Source organism: Mobula birostris, chromosome 8, assembly GCF_030028105.1.
Source record: "Mobula birostris isolate sMobBir1 chromosome 8, sMobBir1.hap1, whole genome shotgun sequence".
Classification (NCBI taxonomy): Eukaryota; Metazoa; Chordata; class Chondrichthyes; order Myliobatiformes; family Myliobatidae; genus Mobula; species Mobula birostris.
In genome coordinates this window covers 90343148-90369986 of record NC_092377.1, presented here as the reverse complement: position 1 = coordinate 90369986, position 26839 = coordinate 90343148, and the positions used below count along the sequence as shown (strand labels likewise).

General features: G+C 43.5%; 1 protein-coding gene across 1 annotated transcript in view; it reads left to right on the top strand.

Moving 5' to 3' along the window:
- The window catches only part of LOC140201472 (pleckstrin homology domain-containing family G member 1-like), a 66110-nt gene that overhangs the window by 28412 nt on the left and 10859 nt on the right, over positions 1-26839 (top strand). The window contains exons 3-15 of the mRNA XM_072265637.1: positions 4402-4471; positions 5693-5739; positions 6929-7079; positions 8089-8220; positions 9996-10178; positions 11166-11261; positions 13053-13139; positions 14459-14492; positions 16432-16521; positions 17785-17820; positions 17980-17996; positions 20058-20279; positions 23455-24844. Of these exons, the coding sequence (XP_072121738.1) occupies positions 4402-4471; positions 5693-5739; positions 6929-7079; positions 8089-8220; positions 9996-10178; positions 11166-11261; positions 13053-13139; positions 14459-14492; positions 16432-16521; positions 17785-17820; positions 17980-17996; positions 20058-20279; positions 23455-24844 (2555 nt within the window). The remainder of the gene's footprint in view (positions 1-4401; positions 4472-5692; positions 5740-6928; positions 7080-8088; positions 8221-9995; positions 10179-11165; positions 11262-13052; positions 13140-14458; positions 14493-16431; positions 16522-17784; positions 17821-17979; positions 17997-20057; positions 20280-23454; positions 24845-26839) is intronic.

The window sequence follows — 26839 nt, the reverse complement described above, 5'->3', positions numbered from 1 at the left end:
ACTTTTCAGTATGTGAATTTCAGGGGGTCTAGGTTATCTGGGAGGCTGCCACTGATATGAGCCTTTTACCAATTTCTCAATGCACTTGTAATGCCCTGGTTCATATTTTTACTGTTACACTGCAGGCATTTCATTTAGCAGCTCTGTCAGAGCAGTCTGTTCTGCTTTCAGCCTGCTTGGGATATTGTTGAAGATCAGTAATGATGAGGAATGTGTGCCAACCAATTAGGATGGTAGAACTGAGAGGAGGTTTTTGGTGAGGGACAGTAAGATTGGGCTTGGGGCTTTTGTTTGGCGGGAAATGAAGAGAAAAGTATGAGTAGAACCCCTGGCCTGGGTGAAGATGCTGAGCTAGGCTCTCCTCCCTTGTTAATAGACTTGCAGATTTTACAAAGATGACTGATATTTCACTATGGTGGTACTTCACTGCTTCACCGTACTAACTGTAGGTTGTCCATGTATTAAGAAAGACACTATAGATTGAAGGATTGGATTATTTTTCAAATGAAGAAAATATCAAAAATAAGCTCGCAAACACGAGGAATTCTGCAGATGCTGGAAATTCAAGCAACACACATCAAAGTTGCTGGTGAACGCAGCAGGCCAGGCAGCATCGCTAGGAAGAGGTACAGTCGACGTTTTGGGCCGAGACCCTTCGTCAGGACTAACTGAAGGAAGAGCTAGTAAGAGGTTTGAAAGTGGGAGGGGGAGGGGGAGATCCAAAATGATAGGAGAAGACAGGAGGGGGAGGGATGGAGCCAAGAGCTGGACAGGTGATTGGCAAAAGGGATATGAGAGGATCGTGGGACAGGAGGCCCAGGGAGAAAGAAAAGGGGGGGGGGGGGAACCCAGAGGATGGGCAAGGGGTATAGTGAGAGGGGCAGAGGGAGAAAAAGGAGAGAGAGAGAGAGAGAGAAAAGGAATGTGTGTATATAAATAAATAACGGATGGAGTACAGGGGGGGGGGGAGGCTCCTGTCCCATGATCCTCTGGTATCCTTTTTGCCAATCAACTGTCCAGCTCTTGGTTCCATCCTTCCCCCTCTTGTCTTCTCCTATCATTTTTGGATCTCCCCCTCCCCCTCCCACTTTCAAATCTCTTACTAGCTCTTCTTTCAGTTAGTCCTGATGAAGGGTCTTGGCCCGAAACGTCGACTGTACCTCTTCCTAGAGATGCTGCCTGGCCTGCTGCATTCACCAGCAACTTTCATGTGTGTTGGTCAAAAATAAGCTTGAGCTTTTGGGGGCTAGGTATGGATAATGCACAAATACAAAGAGGTTTCATTTTAAGGTGATTGGAGGAAAATACAGGAGGGATATCCGAAGTTCTTTTGTACACAGAGTGGTGTGTGTGTGTGTGTGTGTGTGTGTGTGTGTGTGTGTGTGTATGTGTAAGCCCTGCCAGGGGTGGTGGTAGAGGCAAATACATAAGGGGCATTTAGGAAACTCTTAGATAGGCAGAGGGATACGTAAAAGAAAATGGAGTGCTACATAGGAGGGAAGAGTTAGATTGATTTTAGAGTAGATTAAAAGGTCAACACAATATGGGGGGTTAAGGACCTGCACTGTGCTGTCATGTTCTGTGATATCACTTTGAAATGGTTGAGTGGAAGAAGTTCTGCCAACCTAGAGTGCAGAAGGATAGAAGCAATGTTTAGTTCATAGGTTTTAATTGGCTCTGAGAGTTTTTGGTTCATCTCGCAGGAGATGTTAGCCTAAGAGAGTGTACTGCAGAGGTTTATCAGAATAATGCTGGGGTTGGATTATTCCCAAATACTGAAAATGAGGGAATGTATGATCTAAAATCATTGATTATTTTGTTTTCTCTGTCGGCACCATCTCCTTCTGAAGAATTTCAGTATGCAGGCTTAACATTAGAACAGGGACATTCGGGGTAATGTTGGGAAGCACTTTTATTTGTTATTCCTCAAAAAAACCTATTGATATGAAACGTTGCAGAGAGCTTTGTAGGTTTTTTTATTGTGTGAAGGACCAACATTAAGGGCTGAGTAACCAAGATGAATAAAAAGGACTACGATTCTGAAGGGGCTGGATAGTCCACTATGTTTCAAGTAATCATCTCACAAATTCCTTAATACAATGATTTTGGTCTTGCTCAGTTTAGACATCAGATTACTGTTCTTTTTTCTTTCCAAAGTGGATGATTCTCATCTTTACCACATTACACTCTTCATTTGCCAACTTTTTGCCCACTCGCCTAACCAACTTGGGTCTCTTTATGCAAGCTTTTTGTTTTTTTTCCCTAGACATTGCTAATCATAAAACCATGACACTGGAACAGAATTAGGCCATTTGGCCTGTTGAGTCTGTTGAGTTGATATTAATCAAAATGTAGAAATTCCTCAAGGCCAACATTGGAAGAAGTGGGAGTGACTTGCCATCTTAAACCATTGTAGTCCTTTAGTGAGGACACTCCATGAATGCAACTGGATAGGGACTTCAATGATTAATTGATTTATTTATTTCACCATACAGTGTGGAGCCGGCCTTCTGGCCCCACAAGCCATGTCAGCCTATCAATCCTGATTCACTCTAAGCTAATTATGGGACAATTTACAATGACAAATTAACCTACCCCGGTATGTATTTGGACTGTGGGAGGAAACCCATGCATTCCACAGGGAGGACGTATGGACTCCTTATAGACAGCATCAGAATTGAACTCTGGAATGCCCCGAGCTGTAATAGCATTGTGCTAACCACTATGCCACCGTGGTGTCCAATTAGACTTGGATCCAGCAGTAATGAAGGATTGCAGATTTATTTCCAAAAAGTGAGATTCTGCAGATGCTGAAAATCCAAAGCAACAAAGAAAGTTCTGGAGCAACTCAGCAGTCCGGGCAGCATCAGTGGAGAAGAATAAACGATCAATATTTCAGGCCAAACCCTTCATCAGGATTTATTTCCAAGTTGGGATAGTGGACAATTTGGAAGGGAATTTGTTCCTGTGCACCGCTACCCCCTATCCTTGCTGGTAGAGGTTATGGGTATAGGAAGTGCAGTCGGACAAGCCGAGGCAAATAACCAGAGTGCATTTTGTCGATGGTAGACTCTGCAGTTGAGGGAATGAAGGTTCAGTGTAGTAGAAAGGGCACCATTGAAGAGGATGTTTTGACTGGTGTGGCATTGGGGTTGTTGAAGTTGTTAGTATAGGTTGAGTACCCCTTATCTGAAAGTGTTTTGGATTTCAGATTTTTTTTGGATTTTGGAATATATAATGAGATAGCTTGGGATCATCATCATTTCTCACTCTGAATTTATGTGCTACTGGTAAGCAGTTTTTGTCTTGCACTTGTTCATCACACATATGTACTTAACAGTAAAAACTGTTACATACCATCAATAAAATGGAAGTATAATGTGTGCAGGGTAACAGAGCAACACAGCAGCATTGGGAGAATACCTGAATCAGCTGCTGAACAATGGCAGGCTTTCAGTCTCCACCTACCATGCCGTATTTTCATTAAAAGTTTACAGTACACTGTATTTGTATTTTACTTTCTTTAAATCGGCGTTGTTTGGATTTTGGATTTTTTCCCAATCAAAAAAATTTTGTAAGTTTTTGGATTTTGGATAAGCAGTCCTCAACCTGTAGCAAATTTCTCATGCAGCTGACGTGTGCTTTTTATAGATGTGGAAAGGCTTTGGTGTTATGGGACATGTCACTTGCTGTAGGATATCCAGCTACAGACCTGCTCACTCAAATTGTGGCTGATTCAGTTTAAATTTTGTTCAATAGCAGTCCCCAGGATTTTGAGAAAATTGGCATTGTTATTCTTTGTCAGGAGTAAGAGGTTAGATACTCTTGTAATTACTGGCAACTTGTGATGCAAATGTTACGTGCTACTTTACAGCTCGTGCATGAACGCTGTCTACTTTTTGCTGCGTGGACTGCTTCATGTTTTGAGCTGTGAATAGAATATAATGCAACTTTAAGTGCTATAGTATTTAGCAGGGACATTCCCTCCTGTGTTTTGGCCAACATTTCTCTCAAACACAGATGCTGGAAATCCAGAGAAACACACTGGAGGAACTCAGCGGGTCAGGCAACATTTATGGAAATGAATAAACAGTCACCGTTTTGGGTCGAGACCCTTTCTCTTTCGCTCCTCCCACTTGTCTCAAATAACTGGTTATCACAGCCCTACTTCAACAGCACATGGTTTACAGATGGACAGCATTGCAACATGCTATATTTCTAAAGTATTTTAGGATCATGAAGACTAATGTGGTCTTGAGGTTATAAGAAGCACTGTAGTTGTATTTCTAAAATGGTGTTACAAGCATCTAATTTGGCACTGAGTTATAAATTACTGATCAGGATATGCCGGAATGATCTGTAGGTATTTATTTAAAATGTGTCTTTCCTTTCTATTTACAGTGAACTGCTTCGTGACCTGGAGAGCTGTGATAGCGACCCAGTTGCAATTGCAGAATGTTTTGTAGCAAAGGTAAGTGCTGCCGTGGCCTCAGAGTATGTTTGCAAGCTTGAAAGAAAGGCAACTTTTACTTTGTGTGTGCGTAAGACTGCAATGTTTTTTTTTGCTTCCTGTCTATCTTCAGAACAGCATGGCGGCTGTTTGACCCAGTTGGGTTCCAGAGGAAGAATCCCATCAATGCCCATTGCCTTCTCATTTTGACGTACCCCTGCAACTTACTCTCTTTTGCACATGCTCATCAATCCTCCTTTGGTTCGTTTCCTGTCAGCAGCCAGTTAACCAACCAACATGAGTTTGGGATGCTACTGGGACACAAGATGTTCTAGAGCACATGTGGACTCCACATGGTTGGCACTCATGGTCAGAATCACACCCGGGTCCCTAGAGCACTAGTAGCTGTTCACTGTGGCACACCTGGCCGCATTGGGGAAGGAAATGGCCAACTGAGTGTCTTTGGATCACCTGAGTTTAATTCAAAATTAACTTTGTATTAATATACTACGATTCTATTTATTTTGGGTTGTGAAACAATGGCAACATCTTTTGTTTCAACAAGTATCTCTGGAAATATCACATCAATTGGGACGTTGTTGAGTTGAGGGTGTTATAGTAGAGAAACAATGTCAAAGCCACGGGGTACTGGATAAAGCTGTCTGAGTTTGACGCTCTTTGTTACTTTCCAGTGGTCCCAGTTAAGACAAGTGAGAAAGCCTAACCTGTTGAGCTACATCTTATAAATCTGAAATCCGGGTGTTAACTCGTGACTTTTTCTTGGACTCAGATGAGACTTGTAGCCAGCAGAAACTTGTTCTTTCAAGTGTGTGTTTTCATGTGCCCACCCCCTACCCTCAAGGTGTTTGGAGAAGTGTGTGTTTCCCAGCACCTTGTGCTGAGGTGTTTCCTGATATCACCCTGAACATTGTGGCATTCATTCGTAGGTAAAGAAACTCTGTTCAGGATTTCCCCTCCAAAGAGGGGAAAAGAATTCTCCCTTCCCCATGGGATCTATTTAAGCATCTGAAGTTAAACATTGAAACAGAGCCTCTGCAGACTAACCTTGTGCAAGTCCAGCACTGCGGAGGCCCTGGCTGCCTTATCTTGGTGTGGCGTAGTCTCCGCTGATGGTGGTGTGTTCGAGACCCATCACAGGTCTGCCAGTACTAATCTATCTAATGTTGGGACATTTGCTGAACAAGCAGGGTCTGATGTGTTTATTAATCTTGATTCTTTCAGAGTGAAGAGTTCCACATCTATACACAGTATTGCACCAACTATCCCAGGTAGGTCTGCATTATTAACGTGAGGACTGGACCTAAAGCTATTAAATGGTCAATTAAGAGGGAAGTTGTAACTTCATCTGTTCCTTGGGGAACTGCTGTTAGTGAATGCTGGTCTTACATAATGCCCAATTTTATATTATGATAGTATTCGTTCAATCAGCATCAAAAGCAATCTTGTGTTTCCCAGTTACTCAATTAGATCAAATTTGCCTTCAAGTTATCATGTAGACATCCAGTAACTTGAGCAATGCTTCCGTTGCTTTTGAAGAAATGGTGTTGTTTTTTCTGGTTTCTTTTTTTCTTGGTTTCAATTTCTCCAGGGCAGTCTACCAGAAGCTTTGCTGCCTCACTTGTTTCTCTGTATTTTCACTGGAGCTAAACCTGGCAGTCAGCTGACAGCATGATAATGGAATCTGGAAGTTGGATTTTAGAGTTGCATATTTTTCTTATGAGATGGGAGAATCCCACTGAAACTATGCAGGCTATGGGAGGAATTCTATTAATCCCATTCCCTCACTTTTATTTAAACTTTTCCGTTCTGTCTATCAACTCCCTCCTCCCATCCCCCCTCCCCTCCCCAATTATCCTCTTGCTACTCATCAATATTAGGGACAATTTATAGTGGTGAGTTAACAACCAGCATGTCTTTAGGATTTGGGAGGAAACATGGAAAACTCGTGCAGTGGCCAAGGTCAAACACTAGTCATTAAATGACTGCTGTGCGCTTTGGTGACCATTATCTCACTCGTAATTATTTATTAAAAAATACAAATTAAACAGCATGAATTTTTTTTTATTTTTTAAAAAAAGTGATTAATTTTCAGTTCTGTCAAGATGTTTAAATGTGCTTTTGGACATTAAAGGAATTATTCTATTTTCCAGTCATGCATTTTGTATTTGATTCGGAACCTGAAGCAAACAATGACATAAGTGATCTGCTGCACTCTTTGCCAAGAGCAGAAATGATACTAGAGATTATACCATGTTTCGATCTGCTGCTGCGTGCCAAAACTAAGCATTGAAGGAAAGATCAATTTTTTTTAAAAGTCTGTATTAAGGCAAAAATGCAATGTCATTAGAAGGCGCCAATCCAGCATCATGACTCAACACAAAAGTAATTGAGATTAGTCCATATTTTGTTCAGGAACGTGGATTTAACAGAGCCGCTGATCCTTTATGTAACCTGCAGATCCGTAGCGGTGTTAACCGAATGTATGAGGAACAAAGTGCTGGCTAAGTTCTTCAGAGAGCGACAGGAGGCCTTGAAACACTCTCTCCCACTGGGATCCTACCTTCTCAAACCTGTGCAGCGCATCCTAAAATACCATCTTCTCTTACATGTAAGTGTTTGCTCAGGCATTCTTGATCCAAATCCAGTGCAATTGAGCATTATTTTAATGGATATTGATGCTGCCCTTCATTCATGTTACCTTGTCATTATATGCATTAAGGTTTAAGTACCTGGCCCAGATTAATCATTGGCTGCCTCCTTTGTCTAGTTAAGATGCAACATTTGTAAGGAGGCAGGAATTTTTATAGTTCAAGAGACTTACTGAGCTCCGTGTGACTTAGTTGGATGACTGTACCTTGTCTGTTCAGGACATTGACCTTTTCATCTGTTTGATTCCAATAGTAATCGTGATATTGATCCTTTGGGTACAAATGTTTAACGTGTGGTGTGCCAGGCTGTTGGTAGAAAGAATGCCCAATCCAAAATGCTATATACATTATTTATTAACATGCTCAAAAACTAAAAATAATTATTGCCAACTCTGATACCAGAACCAGTGAAATTTTTGGACAGGAAGAGATTATTTCGGTGTAATTGAGTTGTTTTTGAAGATTAATGTCATGTTTTTAAGTGTCATTATGTCCATGGAGATAGGGAGGCATTTTTGTTCTTTTGTTTTTGAAATGGAAAAACTATTAACTACCACATCAGAAATTGATTTTTTTCATATTTTTCCATTTAAAAACATTTTGATAGTGATTTCTGCTCTTCTGAATAATCTTTGTGAAAGCAAATAATTTTTGGCAGAATCTACTCGATAGCAGGCATTGGTCATTAAGGGGCCTGTTCTCCAAACGCGGGTCAGTCCATCAATGCTCCCAGCCTGTGATTTCCATCTGTGCCCACGTAAATAACCATTTTCAACCCCAGACCCAAACCACAGTCGGGTTGTTGATGTCAACCTGCATTTTGGCCTTTGAGTGTGAAGCAAGTGCCACAGCTACTCAGTAGGGCAGTTGCAATAGTCTCAACCCTGGCTGGAATTGCCTGGGAACTGTGCAGTCATTGGGTTCCTATTTGTTTCATGATGTGTTCTGCCTTTTGCCTATTGTTGTCAGGAAATAGTGAGCCACCTGGAGAAAGACACAGAGTGCTATGATGTGGTGCAGGATGCCATTGACACAATGCAGAGGGTAGCTTGGCACATCAATGACATGAAGAGGAAACACGAGCACGCCGTACGGCTGCAAGTGAGTCACCAACCGGGGTTTAAGCGTGCATTCTATGAGGGTGGTGTTGCTGCTGTCAGGGTTTATTGCCCATTTCCACTGTGCTGGAAACCAGTAGTTACTCCTCCTACTGCTAAAGATTTGATTCTGTCTGTGATCCGGGGTGGAAGTCGGTTAACTGTAGTGAGCCTCAGTGTCCACCCCCGCCTCCCCAGGTTAAGGAGGAAATGAACTTGTTCCCACCGCCCCCCCCCCCCCCCCACACACACACGCACACCCAAACACTCGCTGCTGTTTGGCCAAATTCCCCCTGGGTGACTGTTGTCTGTGAATGCTCGGTAAACCAGTCCACCCAAAATTGCCCTTCTCGAGCACCTGTTGGGTAAAGATGACTGAGAGAGCAGTAAAGGGGGTAAATAAGGAGAGGTACTTTTAATCCAGAGACAGTTAACCTAATTTGTTGGCCATTTCCGCAAGACAGTAACTGGTAGGGATATGTCACAGGATTGCTGAAGCAACTTGGGTAACTTGTGCAGTTAGATTGCAAGAGTAAATAGCAAGTTAAAAACAAGGGAGCAAAATAATAATTATAATGTAGTGAGTTTGTCGTGTAATTAGAATGTAGCCTTCATGTCTCCTTTGTTAGTATTAATGTAAGTTCTAACTGCCAAGATGTATGTTGGGGAAAAAACAGATTATTTTATGGGTACATATTAGACTAAATTTGTCTTGTCATGAGCATAGATATTAAAGGGGTTGTATTAGGGATGATATAAAAACAGTTAGTAGTTCTTCTATATTGACACATTTTAGTCAGAACCCAGACAAGTGAGTGTAATCTTAAGGTATGAAGTAGATAACTATTAATTGGAAAATAACAAATGCTGCTTCACACTGACAATTTACTTTTCACTGAGTCATTAAAATGTGTTGCACTATGCTGTTTTGTTGGTTAATCCGCCTGTGGTTTCCTGCAAAGTGAAGTAGAAGAATAAGGTCCTGCCAGCAATAGATCTCACAGGGCGGGTTGGTATAGAAACATAGAAAATAGGTGCAGGAATAGGCCATTTGGCCCTTCGAGCTTGCACCGCCATTCAGTACGATCATGGCTGATCATCCAACTCAGAACCCTGTACCTGCCTTCTCTCCATACCCCCGATCCCTTTAGCCACAAGGGCCATATCTAACTCCCTCTTAAATATAGCCAATGAATTGGGCTCAACTGTTTCCTGTGGCAGAGAATTCCACAGATTCACCACTTTCTGTGTGAAGAAGTTTTCCCTCATCTCGGTTCTAAAAGGCTTCCCCTTTATCCTCAAACTGTGACCCCTCGTTCTGGACTTCCCCAATCTTCCTACATCTAGCCTGTCCAATCCCTTTAGTAGTTTATACGTTTCAATAAGATCCCCCCTCAATCTTGTAAATTCCAGCGAGTATAAATGTTCCATGGTTTGGGAGTTGACGCTACCAAAAGGTGGTCTCCTGTATGTCCATTTGATGTTTTGATGACATTCATCAACATAATGACAAATCATCCATAAATAAACTTCCAGATCCAAAAGCAGTCAAGCTGTGGAAAATGGAACTAGATTGTTAAAATGTTGCAGATTCAAAACTGAGCAAGGTGGATTTCAGTGGGATAATGGCTTTAAGGAACTTAGAACCAAGGCAAGTAATTGACATAAAGATGCAGCTTATGTTATTAAACAATAGTACAGGGCAAGAGGGGTGTTTTGATTGCATTAAATGAACGCTTCATTACCGCTGTTTGACTGTATATCTGTGTTCTTGTTAAGGAGATTCAAAGCCTGCTGACAAATTGGAAAGGTCCAGACTTGACCAGCTATGGAGAACTGGTCTTGGAGGGAACATTTCGCTTTCAGCGGGCCAAAAATGAACGCACTTTGTTTCTTTTAGATAAACTTCTTCTCATCACTAAAAAAAGGGAAGAAACATATGCCTATAAAGCTCATATTTTGGTAAGGACAGTTTTATTTTTACCTGGGTCACTTGCATTTACTTGGAAGTGCTGTGGTTTGCTATTGACAGTACAGCAGTGAATCAGAAAAGCTCCTCTGGAAAGTTGTCTTTGTAGCCATCTACAACATCAATCAATAAAGTCAACCCTTTTCAGCTTTTCTGTTCGCTCTTCCGTTCTACATCATCCATAACCTTTAGATCATTCCAAATTATCACCATCTTCTGGACACTCATTGGCTCTATTTCCATACAATGTCGTGAGAGGCCATTTGGCCCGACAAATCCATGCCAGCTTGTAAATACCATTCCTTTCAATTTTCCTGTCATCTGTTCTCACATCCTTATCGGCTCTTTCCAGATTCTACCACCTGCCTGCACTAGGGGCAAGTTACAGCAGCTTGCAAACCTACACATGCCTTGGGATGTGGGAGGAAAATGGAGCACGCAGGCGAAACCCAAATACCACACCGGCAACATTGGAGATGTTAGTGGAGCTGCAAGGCAGCAGCTCTGCTGGTTGCATTGCTGTGCTACACATCGCAGTTAAGGTTCTTACCCTTGGGTTAAAATGCTTACTGCACCCTCAATGATTTGAATCTACAGTAATTACCAATTCCAAAGCATTCCCTGATCGTTTAATTTTGGTCTTCTGCACTTGCACCACTGGCAGCCTTTGGGCATTTGTACTTCCCCCCAGAACCTCCAGCTCTCCTTTCCCCAAAACACTAAATCCACTTAACTGGCCATGTTTCTGGTCACCTAGCTTTTAGTTGACATTAGCCTGATTAATATTCCTAATGACATTTTGGGATGGTAAAGGAACAATATAAAACCAGTTTGTACATAATGTTTGGATTTTGTGGTGTTTATTGGACCTTGATGTGTGCAATTTAAAGTTCATTAGTTTGTGAAGAAGGCTAACAGAATGTGTTAAGTGCCAGATTGAGCTCGGGTGAATGAAGTTGTAATGTTCTCTCTCTCTTCAGTGTTGTAATTTGATGCTTGTGGAGGTGATTCCAAAGGAGCCTCTTGGTTTCAGTGTTTTCCACTACAAGAATCCCAAAGTACAGCACACAGTACAGGTAGGATCATATCTGATGTATGAATTTCTACAACCAGTAGTGTTCCATTGGATAAAGGTGGCTTGGTTTTACAAACAAAATAGCAGTCATTAACTTAGTGTTCTAGAAGCAAATATAGTTGTGTTATGCAAGAATGTGAAGCCAAAATTACCCTCTCTGAACCTTGTGCAATAGCAAGTTCCTATTCTCTCTTAATTCATCTCTGCTTAATTCTCGCATCTCTCCCATTTCACGCACATCTGCTCTCACTCCATCCTCCCGCCACCCCACTAGGAATAGGGTTCCCCTGGTCCTCACCTACCACCCCACCAGCCGCTGGGGTCCAACATATCATTCTCCGTAACTTCCGCCACCTCCAACGGGATCCCACCACTAAGCACATCTTTCCCTCCTCCCCCCGCCCCACTTTGCTTTCCACAAAGATTGCTCCCTATGTGACTCCCTTGTCCATTCGTCCTCCCCATTCCTCCCCACTGATCTCCCTCCCGGCACTTATCCTTGTAGGCGGAACAAGTGCTACACATGCCCTTACACTTCCTCCCTCACCACCATTCAGGGCCCCAGACAGTCCTTCCAGGTGAGGCGACACCTCACCTGTGAGTCAGCTGGGATGGTATACTGTGTCCGGTACTCCCGGTGCGACCTTTTATATATTGGTGAGACCCGACGCAGACTGGGAGACCGTTTCACTGAACACCTACGCTCTGTCCGCCAGAGAAAGCAAGATCTCCCAGTGACTACACATTTTAATTTCACGTCCCATTCCCATTCTGATATGTCTATCCACGGCCTCCTCTACTGTCAAGATGAAGCCACACACAGGTTGGAGGAACAACACCTTATATTCCGTCTGGGTAGCCTCCAACCTGATGGCGTGAATATTGACTTCTCTAACTTCCGTTAATGTCCCTCCTCCCCTTCACACCCCATCCCTCATTTATTTATTTTTTTCCCACCCTTTTCTCTCTCTCTTTTTTGTCCCTCTGTCCCTCTCACTATAACTCCTTGTCTGCTCTCCACCCTCCGGGCTACCCTCCCCCCTTCTCTTTCTCCCCAGGCTTCCTGTCCCATGATCCTCTCCCTTCTCCAGCTCTTGGCTCCATCTCCCCCCGCCATCTTCTATAATTTCGGATCTCCCCCTACCCCCCCAACTTTCAAATCTCTTATTATCTCTTCTTTCATTTAGTCCTAACGAAGGGTCCAGGCCCAAAACGTCGACTGCACCTCTTCCTATACATGCTGCCTGGCCTGCTGCGTTCACCAGCATTTTTTGTGTGTGTTTATTGAGGATAAAACCTGGCCTCCGCAAATTGTATATTGTATAGTAATAATTCCAAAAAGAAAGATTCCTCTTACATAGATGAAAGTACATCGATTCACCTACCAATGCTTCATAAAGTGGATAAGGAATCCCTGAATGGGTTTCAAAAATGGACCAGGCAATTTCTTACAGTTTTTTTAAAGTTCAAATCTATTTGCCTAAGAATGAAAGCAGGGAATTTAGTCCTTCAGGCCCACATTACAGTTGATTTAGTTTCTGGTTCATTGTCTCAAAATCCAGTTGCTAACCTTTACTCTACAATCCCCTGGGATCATTGTTCAACAAAATATTAGCCTTTGTCTTGAACTTTAGTGGGGTTTATGATGGGTTAGAATGAAGAAGTGGTCAGTTGAAAAGTTCCAAGTTCTACTCTTTATAAAACGTGCAGTGGAAATTTTGATTCTGTCTAGAAGTGTTTCTATGTGATGTCACATCTCAAATTCTCTCATATTTGTCACATCTTGTTACAGGCCAAGTCAATGCAGGACAAGAGGCTTTGGATTCTTCATCTGAAGAGGCTTATTCTTGAAAATCATCCAGCCAAGATCCCAGCCAAGGTGTGAAATCAGATGACCCTAGTTAGCTTTGGGGAGATGTAGGAGCAGAATTAGGCCAGAATTTATGCGACTTTTAAAGTTGAACATCTGTTTTGACAACAAACACACCACGAGAACAGTAAATGTGCCTAGTATGTTCGACAGTGAGGTATTGCTTATAACTTCACTTTGTTACCTTGCAAACTTAACATAAGCCAAGGCATAAAATTGTCCTGTAATTAGTGTAGTGGAGTCTTTGATGTATGTCAGCTGTGACCTACATTCAGCTGAGGCAACATGTTCATGGGCTGTTCTGTTACAACCCAGTGGGGACTGACACCATTAAACTAAATTTGAAGAAATTTCATCAGGAGAAGAAACTAGCCTGGTCAGGCATGTGGGTACAGGTACCACTTCATCATGTGATCATGGCTACCAGTATATCCAAGAACCACGAACATGCCCAATATGGTGAACACATCTGGTTATAATCTGTGGAAGATGGCCATTCCACTTAATGTTGTGACAGAAAATGTGCTCAAGAATGACCTTTTGTACCAACATGAAATAGTTGGGAATATTGGCACATAATTATGGCCAGAGCTTATTGGCACTGAAAATTCCACTATCTTTGGAGCAATTGTATTTGTTCTTTTGCAGATTCCACCAGCATCCATTAATAAAATAGGCAAAAATGGTGTGGTGTGATTTGTAAATGGTGCGTTGATCCAGATTAAGAGTGTCTGGAATCCTTGCTTTGTATCTGGTGGGACCACAAATTCAGTTCACACACAGACCAGTTATGGTGTGGAGTGAATCAAATGCACTTTGCACCAAAAACTGTAAGTTCTGGGTATGAACAGACTCAGAAATGTTTTCTGGAACCTTAGTTCATTTCCATTTTGTGAAATGAAGGCTGTTAATTGCACAGCCAAAGGCAAATTATTTGAAGCCCACATAATCATAATCAATTCCACATAGGATTATGTATTTGCCACATCCACCCAGCTCTAACCTCCAGTTATAGGCCTTTGTCAGCAAGCAGATTTATAATTAATTTAATGTTGCTGGTCTTGTGTCTTGGTTGTGATAAAGCAAAATAATTAAATTTGATTGTGATCCTTTTAAATGGTTTTTGAAGCTGTTCACCTTGTTTTGTTTTCATTCAAGACTGGTCTTGTTTCCCCGAGTCTTGTTTTTACCCACTTCAAACACTTGCGTCTCTTGTTTGTTTCTGCAAGGTGGGATCTACAGGGCTGCTTTCAGCTGCTCTCATTTCTGACGTCAGCAACTGGTTGGGTTGTGTTCAATGGCTAAAGTATCATTATTTTTATTTGCAGGCTAAACAAGCAATTCTGGAGATGGATGCTATCCGTGAGTATTCCTTGATTTGCTTTGGTTGAGGGTGTCTTTGCCAATTCATTTCAATACTGATTAGCCTATTCTTTGGCTGCATAGTAATGATGGCCATATTCTATGCATTGAAGGTAAACGTGTTCCCATCTGCGTTATGCCAGATCTGGACTGCCACACAGTTCCACACCTTGCTGAGCCATCCAGAACACATGAGGGTGCACTCTTTGGAAAATCTTTTCCTTGGGAATAAGATCTAGTTATACTTGGTTGAACTCCAGCTGAAGGAAAAACACTACCCACTATATTGCACACCTTTTTTTTTGAGCATTTGTCCCAGCAGTCGCTCTAGTCTCCTCCTTACGAGCCTGTTTGCTTCTAGGTTTTACATTGTTCTTTGCATATTTGTGGTAACCCGCTTCAGCAACAACAGGTGCTTATATCGAACAGCCTGCATTTTATCCCGAAAACATTTTCAAAGTAGTTGCCAAACTGCAGAAGAAGACACTGGGAAGACTGACAGAACAAGAGAGGACTTGGATAAAGGAGGAGTTTAAATTGTGTGGCTTGGTGCATAGTCTTCAACTGAAGCTGCAATTGCCAGGGGTTGGGTGGGGAAAAAACGGTGGTTGCACAACGACCAAGAGTTGGAGAAGAGCAGAGTGCTTAGAGGCTGTACTGAGAAGGACTGGGGATGGTAATGTCTAACTGGTGGTTTTGACCAAAGGGGGCAAGACTTGGGCAGACCTAAACAAGAGGATGAGAATTTAGAGGTGAGTGAATTCTGTTCACAGGGCTCAGCAAAGAGGAAACCTGGTACAGATTTATAAAGAGTTAAGAGCAGGTAGTGTGGACGTATTGCTTCTAACTGTATGGAAAGAGGGTCCAGCCACTCTGTAGGTCTTTGTTCTGCTGAGCTGCAGCCCATTGAAAGTTTTTGCCTCACATAGTGGTCATTCAGCCTAGTGCCTTAATTATTCTTTTCCCCCCAGCACTGGGTGTCTTCAATACTTGGCTGCCATGTGCAATGACTGTTTTTTTTTCTCCCCTCACTGGTTGTTTGCTTCACAAAATGGTAATATGAGCATCCTAGACAATGAATAACCTTCATCAAAGTTCACCAAACACTTATGGCTGAAACTTCAACTGTTTATTTCCCTCCATAGACACTGCCTGAACTGCTGAGTTCCTCCAGCTTTTTCTATGTTTTGTTCTGGATTTCCAGCATCTGCAGAATCTCGTGCGTTCACCATCAGAGATTATGGTCGTCACAGGGCAGGAACTATAACAATATCAGAGTCTGTCACTAGTATTAGTAATCGGTCTTGATCAAAGAGGTTCTGACATAAATAACCCTGGTGGCAGAATGTTGGGTCCAAAATCAGTTGATCCTCCTGAGCCTGCTTTTCTAGCATTCGCCATATTTCACATTCCTGTCCTCACTTTTGAAAGAACCCTTTTAAATCTGTATTTGAGTGAGAATGTTGTCTACTTCTGATTTTGGAGGAGTGGCAGGTTTAGTTGATCCCACATGAAGGACTCCTGTAAGAGAGAGAGTCCTGTCTCCCTCTTAGTCAGTAGGGAAAGTCACAACATCTTTTCTTATTCGAGCTGACAACGAATGTGGTTGGACAGCCTTTCTATTCATTCTGTTTAAAAGCTGATTAATGTTCTGCATGTTCCTCACCAGAGCTTGTGGTGAGGTCAAGCTCAGTGTGAGCTAAACTGGTAGGGAGAACATTGGGAGCAAAGTCATTCCAGCTGGAGGCACTCGGCAGGTCAGGCGGTATCACCAGTCCATGTTCCGGACTGGGATTTGAAATATCGACTGTTTATTCCTCCCCGTAGATGCTGCCTAACTTGCTAAGTTCGTCCAGCTCGAGGCTTTCACTGTCTGCAGAACCTCATTTGTTGAACATCTGGAGTAAATATCTTCATTACAATATCATTTCCATTTCAGATCACCCTGGTTTCCACTACAGCCCAGAGGGCGAAAGGAAAGCAGATGTAGAGGATGGAATCACACCACGCAGAGTCCGAAGGAAGTCTGGTATAACACAACGCCTTCACAAAATAAGTCTTTCACACTCTCCATCGCGACAAGCAGGATTTCTCGGTGGCCAGCCATTTTAATTACAATCTCCATTCTCAGTCCGACATGTCAGTCGATGGCCTCCCCTACGGCCATGATGAGGCCACTATCAGGTTGCAGAAGCAACACATCATATTCCGCCTAGGAGCCCCCAACCTGATGGCATGAACATCAATTTCTCTAACTTCCAGTAATTTTCCCTGCCCCCCCCCCTTTCTTCTTCCATTCTCCACTCTGACTCCCCTCTTACCTCCTTCTCACCTGCCTATCACCTCCCTCTGCTGCCCCTCCTCTCTGCATTTCTCGCATGGTCCACTCTCCTCTCTTATCGGATTCCTCCCAGCTTCTTTAGCCCTCTACCCTTTTTACCTATCACCTCCCAGCTTCTTTAGCCCCTTACCTTTTCTACCTATCACCTCGCAGCTTCTTTAGCCCCTTACCTTTTCTACCTATCACCTCCCAGCTTCTTCCTTCATTGCCTCCCTCCCCCCACCCATCTGGCTTCACCTATCACCATCCAGCTTGAACTCTGTTCCCTCCCTCACCACCTTATTCTGGCTTCTATTCCCCCCACCACCTCTCACCTCCTTTCCTGTCTAGATGAAGGGTCTTGGCCTGAAACATTGACTATTCATTTCCATACTCAGCCTGACCTGCTGAGTTCCTCCAGCATTTTGTGTGAATTCCTTATTTCACAGAATAAGGAGTGTTGAAGGTGGCATATAGCTGAGCACACTTGGTTACTCGGAGATGCATTCCTTCTTGGTTGTGTAGTCATGGCCGACCCCGTTGTGTCCAAAACTCACAAGCTCCACCAAATGGATAACCAAAGTACCTTGGAACCTCAAAACTCTCAAATATGCATGTTGGTTCTCATCACAATTTATGAATTTCTTTATCCTTCCTTGGCCAAGATCTGAGAGCTCCCTACCAGCCTATAAACTTTGCAATAACACTTGCATCATACTACAGCAACTGACTGGAATGTCTTGCCAATATCATTGGTGTATATAGGGATGAGCACTAATTTAGTCTTGCCAGTGATGCCCATGTCATTAAAGTTTTAATGTGTGCAACTCCTCCGAATGAACATGTCCACATACAATAGTAAGCACCATTACGCAACTGGGAACTTTCTGTACTTGACTAAGTCTGTGATGGAGTTGATGCAGACTTGTATACAAGTCCTTCTATTAACTCTTAATTGTTTTGTTTTTGCAGAGCCATCGGCAAGAATGAAGACTCCCAAACAAATGGGTCAGTAACAAAACTTGTGATTCATTTACAGTAATGTAACCTACAGTATCTTCAGCTAAGCAAGTTTAAACTTGTAGGCATTTTCATTTAAGTTCTTGAACATGTTAAATTGTGTTTTCTCACTAATGCCTTTTTCTTTTTGCCCTTTTCGTATTTCAGATACCAGACAAGACAAGGTAAGACTATGTTTGATTTGTGGGACCAATTTTGATTATTAAAAAAGGAAACTAGAGAGGTCTGTAAAATGTTTTCAAATGGTACAAAATTGAACTTCCAGCTAGATCTGATTCAAGAGAGTTGTTATTTAAATAAAGCAGTGAGATTAAGAAAGTAGATTTGATTTTATGTAGAGCCTTTCATGACTTCCAGCTGTGATTTTAAACATGTAAGAGGCCCACTTGGGCATTTAGAGTTGTCAGTATCAATGACAACAGAGACTAAGGTTAAATGATTTGGACTGCTCATATTTTAGAAATTAATAGAATAGAACTTGATTGCCATTGCTCAAGACAATGGCATTGTGGTCATACTCCAGATGTTTACAATGCTTGCAGTACGGCTTAACTTAAAAAATCCCATACTTACATGTAACAAGTGACCTGTAGCATTATTCAGCTGCACAACAACCCTCAGGAAGAAGCTGGTTCAGTCTTACTATCGTGACTAAGGTGTTGCTGTATCTCGTACCAGATGGCAGGAGATTGAACAGGGATAGGATGGGTCTTTAATGATGTTACGAGCGCGCCGTAGGCGTTGAGAGTTGTAGATTATCTTCAGGTCCAGTAATTGTGTCCCAGTGATGTATTGAGCCGTCCTAATCACCCATTAGGGACATTCCATGCAGGCAGTGAATACCATGCAATCTGTAATAGATTGTAAAAGTGGATGTCTTGTGGTTTTGTTTAAAAGGCAAAGTCTGTTTGGGTCTTCCTGTGACCTGTTTCTCATTTCTCTCCCTGTTTTCCATTCCTCCTCCCTTGTGTTCTTCTTGGGCATTTCTCAGTATTTTCCCAGCTTCATGCACTGTATCTTCCTACAGCCGTTGGTGATATAACGTAGCTGAGAGAGCAGAATGCCTTCAGAATCATCATGTCCCGTAGTGTTTTAGTCAATGCTGTAGTTTGAAGTAAGCTCACTGTGCAGGAAATATTACACCTGTACGAACACAGTGTTTCAAAGATAGCTGAATGACAAGTATAGCTTAGGGTATTTATTCTCTTCTATTTGTAGAGATCATCCTTGGGAATTTTCTGACCCTGTCTGAGAAAGTAGGCAGGGTTTTCTGGTGGAACTAATCTAATGCCGTCAATAAAGCACAAATGGTGCTGGTTGGCGCAAGCCTCTGATGTAGGATTCAAAATTCATTAGTTATGACACATCTTGAGGGCATCCTGAAGTTTTCCCAAATATTTTATACAAGTAATTCCCTTTGGGCTGGAAAGCTTAATGGGTGTGGACCAGCTTGAATATATATGTATGTATATATAAAGAAGAGGCATTGCAACATGTTTCAGTAACAGTTTCACACAGATCAGTTAGGAGCTCTTGACTGCCTCTCTACAGGATAGTTAAAAGACTTGTCAATTTCTGAAGATGTTGCCTGGTAGAATGGGGCAGGGTGTGGCCCAAGCAAGAAAATTACCCTGGGATTTCATGTTTGTTTTTGTGTCTAAGGTTACTGCCGTTAGAAGTGGACAGAAATTATTTAGTTGGTTAGTACATGCCAACTTGAAGGCTGGTGATCATGATACACAAAATGTAAATGGGTCCTTTAACACAATGTCTGTGCTGAACTTGGTGCTAAATTAAACTAATCCCTCTTGTCTGCGCGTGATACACATCACTTCACGTCATGAATATTCATCTACCTATCTAAAAGGCTAAACTATTCTTGAATGCTTTTCTTTTATCTGTGATGTTTTAGTGGAAATATCCAAGCTGTTTAGCACATAACATAAGAGGATAATCAGCCTGAGCCAGCCTATACATATTAGCCATTTTTGTAAATATTCTGTACATAGATTTATGAGACTATCTTCTCCCTTTTCAGCATTTATATTTATTTTCTCTACAAGCCAGCTTGGAGATTTTCAAAGAGTAACTTGCTTTTATGGTTTATCCTTCTGTTTGGAAATTGAATACTCCCTGAGATAGCTTGTTCATTCCCTCCTTGGTATAAATTCATAATGTGATGAAGGTCCAGACATTTTGTGATGGATATTTCCCTCTCCTAACAGCGTAACAGTGTTGAAGGATCCCTCTATTCTCCATCTGTGGAAGTGTTATCCAGTGAAACTACCTTCGACTCAAAGAGCAAGATCAATGCACTATCTTGTGGCGATGTGGTCAGCCAATCACGGGAATCCTTGGAGCCGGCCTATCCAGGTGACCTCGAAGAAAGCCTTCACCTACGGCCCTTGGACCAGACTGATGCTGATGATGAAGAAGAAGTTGAACAGGTTGAAGAATATTTTATTGTTGCTATCCAGATACGTGCCCAATGATATCTGAGCTTTATCCTGGAACAGTCTTGTGAGCTATGCTGTAGACGCTTGCTGTGCCCCAGTGGTGTACCAGTGCTTTCAATGCAAGCTGAGAATGATGGGGCTAAATGCAGGAACAGAGAAGATGGTTCAAGCTCTTCCTGCACTAGTGCTCCCTCGAGGCAATGTTGGAGAAACAAACAAGATGCTGGAGAAACTCAAAGGTCAGGCATCATCTGTGGTGGGAAATGGACAGTTGAGTTTTGGGTTGAAATCCTTTATAAATCTTCCCCCTCACAGATGCTGCCTGACCTGTTGAATTGCCTATTCTAGCATCTCCAGGCTCTTGTGCCCCCGCTGGAGGAATGGTGTCTTAGCGAGACAACACGTTAGATGTGATGTACCTTTCAGTGGAGAACTTGTCTTCTCCCTGAGTGGAACATAAAAGGTCCCAGTTCGAGGAAGAGCAGTTGAAGCTTCCTTATGTTGTAGCCAATGCTCAGCCATTAGCAATCAGAACTGGAAAAGCCATTCATCAAGTGAGAAATGGATTGCCGTGTTTCCCTTGAATTATGTAATTATTTACAAATTGCTGTTAAACATCCTGCTATAAATCATGTTTTGTTTGCTTCCATGCTGAGAAATGCATTCTGGTTTGCTGGGTACTGGACTGTGCAGCTGCGACAATAGGTAACAGTATCACCTGAAAATGAACTTATGCGCACATGTCTCCCATTATGAGTTTGTAATCAAGGAGCAGCACAGTTGTGTTCTAAAACAAAAATCTTACGTTGGGACACAAAGGCTTGATCAAAGTAATGGCCTTGACCTTGAAGGAGAAAAGGATTTGGGGAGGGAATCTTGACAGTTTGAGGTCTAAGGCAGGGGTGATAATGATTGCCCGTGAGGTCAGAACTGGAACGATGTTGTTGTGTTGGAGAAGGGAATTGGAAAGAATAAGTGAGATTATTTATTTAGCAACACAGCCTGAAGTAGGCCCTTCCAGCTCTTGGAGCCACGACATCCCAGCAACCCCTGACAACCTCGATTTAACCCTAATGCGTATTGGCGAGTGGCCAAGTGGTTAAGGCGTCGGTCTAGTGATCTGAAGGTCGCTAGTTCGAGCCTTGGCTGAGGCACTGTGTTGTGTCCTTGAGCAAGGCACTTAACCACACATTGCTCTGCGACGACACTGGTGCCAAGCTGTATCGGCCCTACTGCCCTTCCCTTGGACAACATCGGTGGTGTAGAGAGGGGAGACTTGCAGCATGGGCAACTGCCCGTCTTCCATACCACCTTGCCCAGGCCTGTGCCCTGGAAACCTTCCAAGGCGCAAATTCATGGTCTCACGAGACTAACGGATGCCTATTTAAAAAAAACCCTAACCTATTCACAGGACAATTTACAATGACCTCTTAACCTACTCAGTGTCTTTGGACTGAGGGAGGAAACTGGGGCACTCAGGGAGGAAGTACAGAGACTCCTTAGAAAAGTTGCTGGAATTGAACTCTGAACTCTGCCACCTTGAACTGTAATAGCATTGCGCTAACTGCTACACTACTGCACAGTTGATTTTTTTTTCTTGGAAAAACTAAATATTTTTGAACTAACATTTTTTTTCTAGTTTGAGGGAATTTTAAGGCATAAACCATGTTTTTCTCCTTCATTCTCTGTTGCAAACCTCTTGCATCTGAGTTGGTACTTGGATGCAAAACACACAAAAAGTGATGCATTGGTGCCACCTAGTGGCTGAAGCTCGACTGTGGTAACAACAATGGAACTATTCTGTGCAGCATCTTTAATTCAGGTTACAATAAAACCTAGTTTTCAATTTAATCTTCCGGACCCTGCAAAATTAGATTCTCAAGTGGAGAGTGCTTCAAAGTGTAGTTTTTGAAAACATTATCAAGTGAGATGAACTGCAATGATTTTGTTCTGTTTCTGTATAGCATCTTTTATATACCACTTTGGGATAGTTATTCACAATTTAGTACCTTGTGAAAGATGACCCCATTTATTAAGTTGGGAAATGCAGCAGCCAGACCCTTGCTGGTAGGAACTTGCAGTGAACAAAATAATCAAGGCAAATTTGTATTTCAATGATGCTTATTGGGGGATAATTGTCAACTCAGGCACGTATCATGTGATGCTGCCTAACCTGCTGAGTTCCTCCAGCATTTTGTGTGTGTTGCTCAGATTTCCAGCACCCGCACAACCTCTTGTGTTTATCATATTCCTTTGCCATAAGGTACAGGAACAAATAATATGAAGTTAGATTTTATATATCTCCAAGGGAGACAAGCTAAATATAGTGTTTATATAAATAATTGATTTAATCAGTCATCACTCCATGTAGTTTGACAGTTTTGAATACTACTATTTGCTGCCCAAGCAGCTCACTGCACCCAGAACAATTTTAACTTTATAATTAAACTCTTGTCTCTGCATCAAATAGCTTTGAGTACACACAGATGGAGGTCTGATCTCTGTTCCACATCTCATTTTTTCCAAGCGGTTCCTGACATCTTGCCTGTGAAGCCGTTTCTTGTTCCCTTGTCCCCTTCAGCATCCTGTTTAATATCACTGCCATATGTTGTGAAATTTGTTGCGTTTTGGCAGCAGTAGATTGCAATACAAAATTTTTTAAAACTTTAAATGACAGTAAGAAATATATGTAAAATTAAATTTAACTAAGTAGTGCAAAAAGAGCACAAAAATAGTGAGGTGGTATACAGTACATGGGTTCATTGTCTATTTGGAAATCTGATGGCAGAGGGGATCTTTCTTGCTTTACTCATTTCCCACCCATCTTCCTGGTCCTCCGATTAGCTGAGCATTTAAGTAGATTTTCATTCCACCATCCATAATTTTTCTACGTTCATTTCTTTTCAGTTCCCACTCCGAATCATCTCCGTCACAAATGGGTCTGCCACTATTCCCCGGCCCCGTCCACCTATGCCTGTTTGAACCAGGTCGATTGAGCGTCCTGCATTTGCCGCTAACCTGAGCACCTCCACAATTCTCTGTCTTCTATCCTGACTGTTGCCCAGACTTGATTTTGCTCTTGACTTCCCTTAGTTCTGGCCTTTTCCTGCAATCGGAGACCTTTGCTCCTCTGCTAACCAATGGGTGTTTTTGTTTCTCCTTTCAGATCACATCCAAAACTACAGCGAAAGAGAGCCACCAGTTCTCCGTTCATTCAGCATGTCAAGGTGCCAAGCTGGTGGGCCTTGCTGCAGGGTGGGATGAAGATGTGATCCGGGCGGTGAACAATGGTGGGCCCAGAACCGAGCGGGCCCAGACCGGTGTCGGCCGGGACTCCTACCCTGGCCCAGCCTCGCCCCGCAGGAGCGGTGACTATCAGGTGTTTGTTCCGGCCGCCTCGGCACCCGAGCTATACTCCACGCCGATGAGCCTATTCCTCGGTGCAGCTGGCTACCGACACCCAGCCCGGGAGTATCCGTCCAGCGGCCCAGATCGCAGGATCGTCCGGCGGGCCAGCAGTGCTGGAGAGAGCCGCTCCAGCTGCCGAGCCGGGAGTGATAGAGGTCGCTTGTCAGCGAGCCTGCACCGGGCCGTGAGGCCAGAGGCACCAGCTGGGGAGCAGGACGTCAGCAGAGCTCAGCCCCGACTGGGCCTGGAAGAGCAAGACCGAGGCCAGGCAGACACAGGGACCCAGGGCCTGATTGCTGCCATGGCATCGCCCAAGCGGGAACTGCCGGTGCTGGAGTGCATGGAGGGGAGGTCAACGCCGTCTGAGAAGGCCCCCAAGAAGCTGAAGAATGACTGGGAGGTCTGTGGCGACCGAGGCAGCTTCCCGGGCCTGGGAAGGAGTACGGACGGTGATTTGGCCTGCTGCGGCCTGGGAGGCTTTGCCTCCGAGGAGAGCCTGCGGGGCAGCGGCGATGACGCATCGGAGCGCAGCCGGTCGCCGGTCAAGCGTGGTCCGGGGTGGACCGGCAGCTCCTCCAACTCCAACTCGGCATCGCGGGAGTCGGTGCCTGACAAGCTGTCGGAGGAGGTGGACGAGATCTGGAATGACCTGGAGGACTACATCAGGAGGAGCGAGGAGACCAGGCGGGACCGGCTGCCCGCAGCTTTTCCCGTCAACCAGGATGAAGTGGGCGCGCCAGGCGGCCAGAGACTCTGGCAGGCCGCTGGCCCCGGGCTGGTGAAGGCTGAAGATAACAAGCCCGCCAGGCTGAGCACCGCCAGCATGGGGACCGACGGCGGCGGCGAGCCGAGCGGAGAGGCCTCGCCGCTGAGCGCCAGCGCTGCCACCTCGGCAGACGGTGAGGGGCTGGAGGCAGACAGCCCACTGGGCAGCACCGAGGCAGTTGGCCAAGAGCTGGACCTCGTGGACCGCACCAAACGCAGGGTGTACTACATGGCTCGGCAGTACAGCCAGAAGATCAAGAAAGCCAACCAGCTTCTGAAGATGAAGAACGCGGGGGAGCAGTCGCCGTCCGACCAGCCCAAGCGGAAGTGCAAGGACCTGGCAGCTATCCTGGAGGAGAAGAAACAAGGCGGCACTGCCATTGGTGGGTAGAACCATCTTCTAGCCTCATGGGTCTTGACTGGGTTTCTCAGTTTCTCTCCAGTATCAACACCTCATCTCAAGAAGACAAAGATATAAAACCCGTAGGCTGCTCAACCCCTTCCTATCTGCTGTGCCACTACAATAAAACATGACTTCTCTATTACCCCATTCCACTTTTCTGCACCATCCTTGCACCCTTTGATGCCCCAAATAAAATCTGCCTAATTCCTTCTTGAATATATAGAAAAAGCAAGTCAATGAAGTAGTTAACATTGCCCCTCAAGCCTGCCCCACCATTCAGTTTTATCTGTTTACTGAGACAGACAGTGTGAAACAGACCCTTCCAGCCCAACAAGCCACACCACCCTGCAGTCCACCTCCTTAACCCAAGCTTAATCACAGCACAATTTGCAATGACCAATTAATTACTGATCGGTACATCTTTGGACTTTCGGAGGAAACCCACGCGGTCATGGGGAGAATGCATAAGCTCCTTAAAGATGCTGCCACAATTGAACTCTGAACTCTTGCGCCGCGAGCTGTAATAGTGTCGTGCTAACTGCGACTCTACCATGGCCTCCGCAGATTGTTTCGGATTTCCAGTGTCCACCGTTGTTTTTCCCTGATTTGCAGTGATGATCCCGGCTAATGTGCCCCAGGCCTGTTTTCTCTCTGCCAGTTCCCAAGCAGCCTTTACTTTCCTGATCTTTCAAAAGCGTATTTACCTCTTTAAACACCCAGTCAGTGATGCTGGCTGAACCACCTCCAGGATAGAGAATTCCATCTGGATGCAGAACTTCTTACTGTTCCTAATTAACCAGGTCATCTTTGACCCTGACTCTAGAGACAGCAACTATCGAGGCATCATCCCTACATTTAAACTGTCAAGCCCTGAAGGAATTCTGATTGATACATAGAACATTTTAGCACTGTACAGGCATTTCTGCACACAATGTTGTGCTGATCTTTTAACCTATAAGATCGATCTAACGGACACGCACACACCACTCTAATTTTCGATTATCCATGAGCCTGTCCAGGATTTTCTTAGATGCTGCTATTGTATCTGCCTCTACCACCATCCACCCACCATTCCATTTAAAAAAAAAACACACTTCTGACATCCTCCCCTATACTTTCTTCCAGTCACCTTAAAATTATGCCCCTCGTAGAAGCCATTTCTACTGCGGGAAGAAGTGTCTGGCTGTCCACTCAATCTGAGCCTCTTAGAATCTTGTATGCCTCTATTAAGTCGCCCCTCGTTCTCCTTTGCTCCAAAGAAAAAGGCTATAGGACATGGGTCTAGTTGCTTACATCTTCATGTAAAACAAATCCTGCCCTTTTTCCTTGGAAACAATCCGGCGATCTTCCAATCAACCCCTTCTTCAACAAGGGTTTTGTTCTGTGGACAGAGACCAAGGACAGACTATGTTGTTACAAAGTCATGTATACAATTGCAGTAGGAAAACTTTTCTCTTGTACTTGAATCCACTTCTAGTGAAGGTCAGCATACAGTCTGTCCACCCACTGTTTAACATATCTGCAATTTTCAGTGTTGGGCATCTTCTTAACTCCTTGCCCCATCCACTCCCTTCATCAGGACTATCCCACTTTTCTATTTTGTTACTTTTAACTAAAAGTAACTATAAGTAAATGAATTCCATCATAAATAACTTTGCAAGCATGAATCTGCCGTGGCAATTATCATTCACGTTTATACTTGTACCATTAATTAATTTCTCATTACAGAGTCTGTGCATATCCAGACGTAACCTTCAATTTTGCCCTTCATCTCCTTTCCTGCCTCGTTCATCATCATTATGTGCCGTACGACGAAGGCGATCATGGTCACCATGTTGTTGTATATGCTCTTGTATAAATGACCTCTACCTGACGATCACTTCTTTCAACATTTGGCTGTCATTTATCTATTTTGTCTTGACAATTGACAATCTTCTAAATTTCCTCTGACCAGAATCCTTTTCTCCTCCCTTTC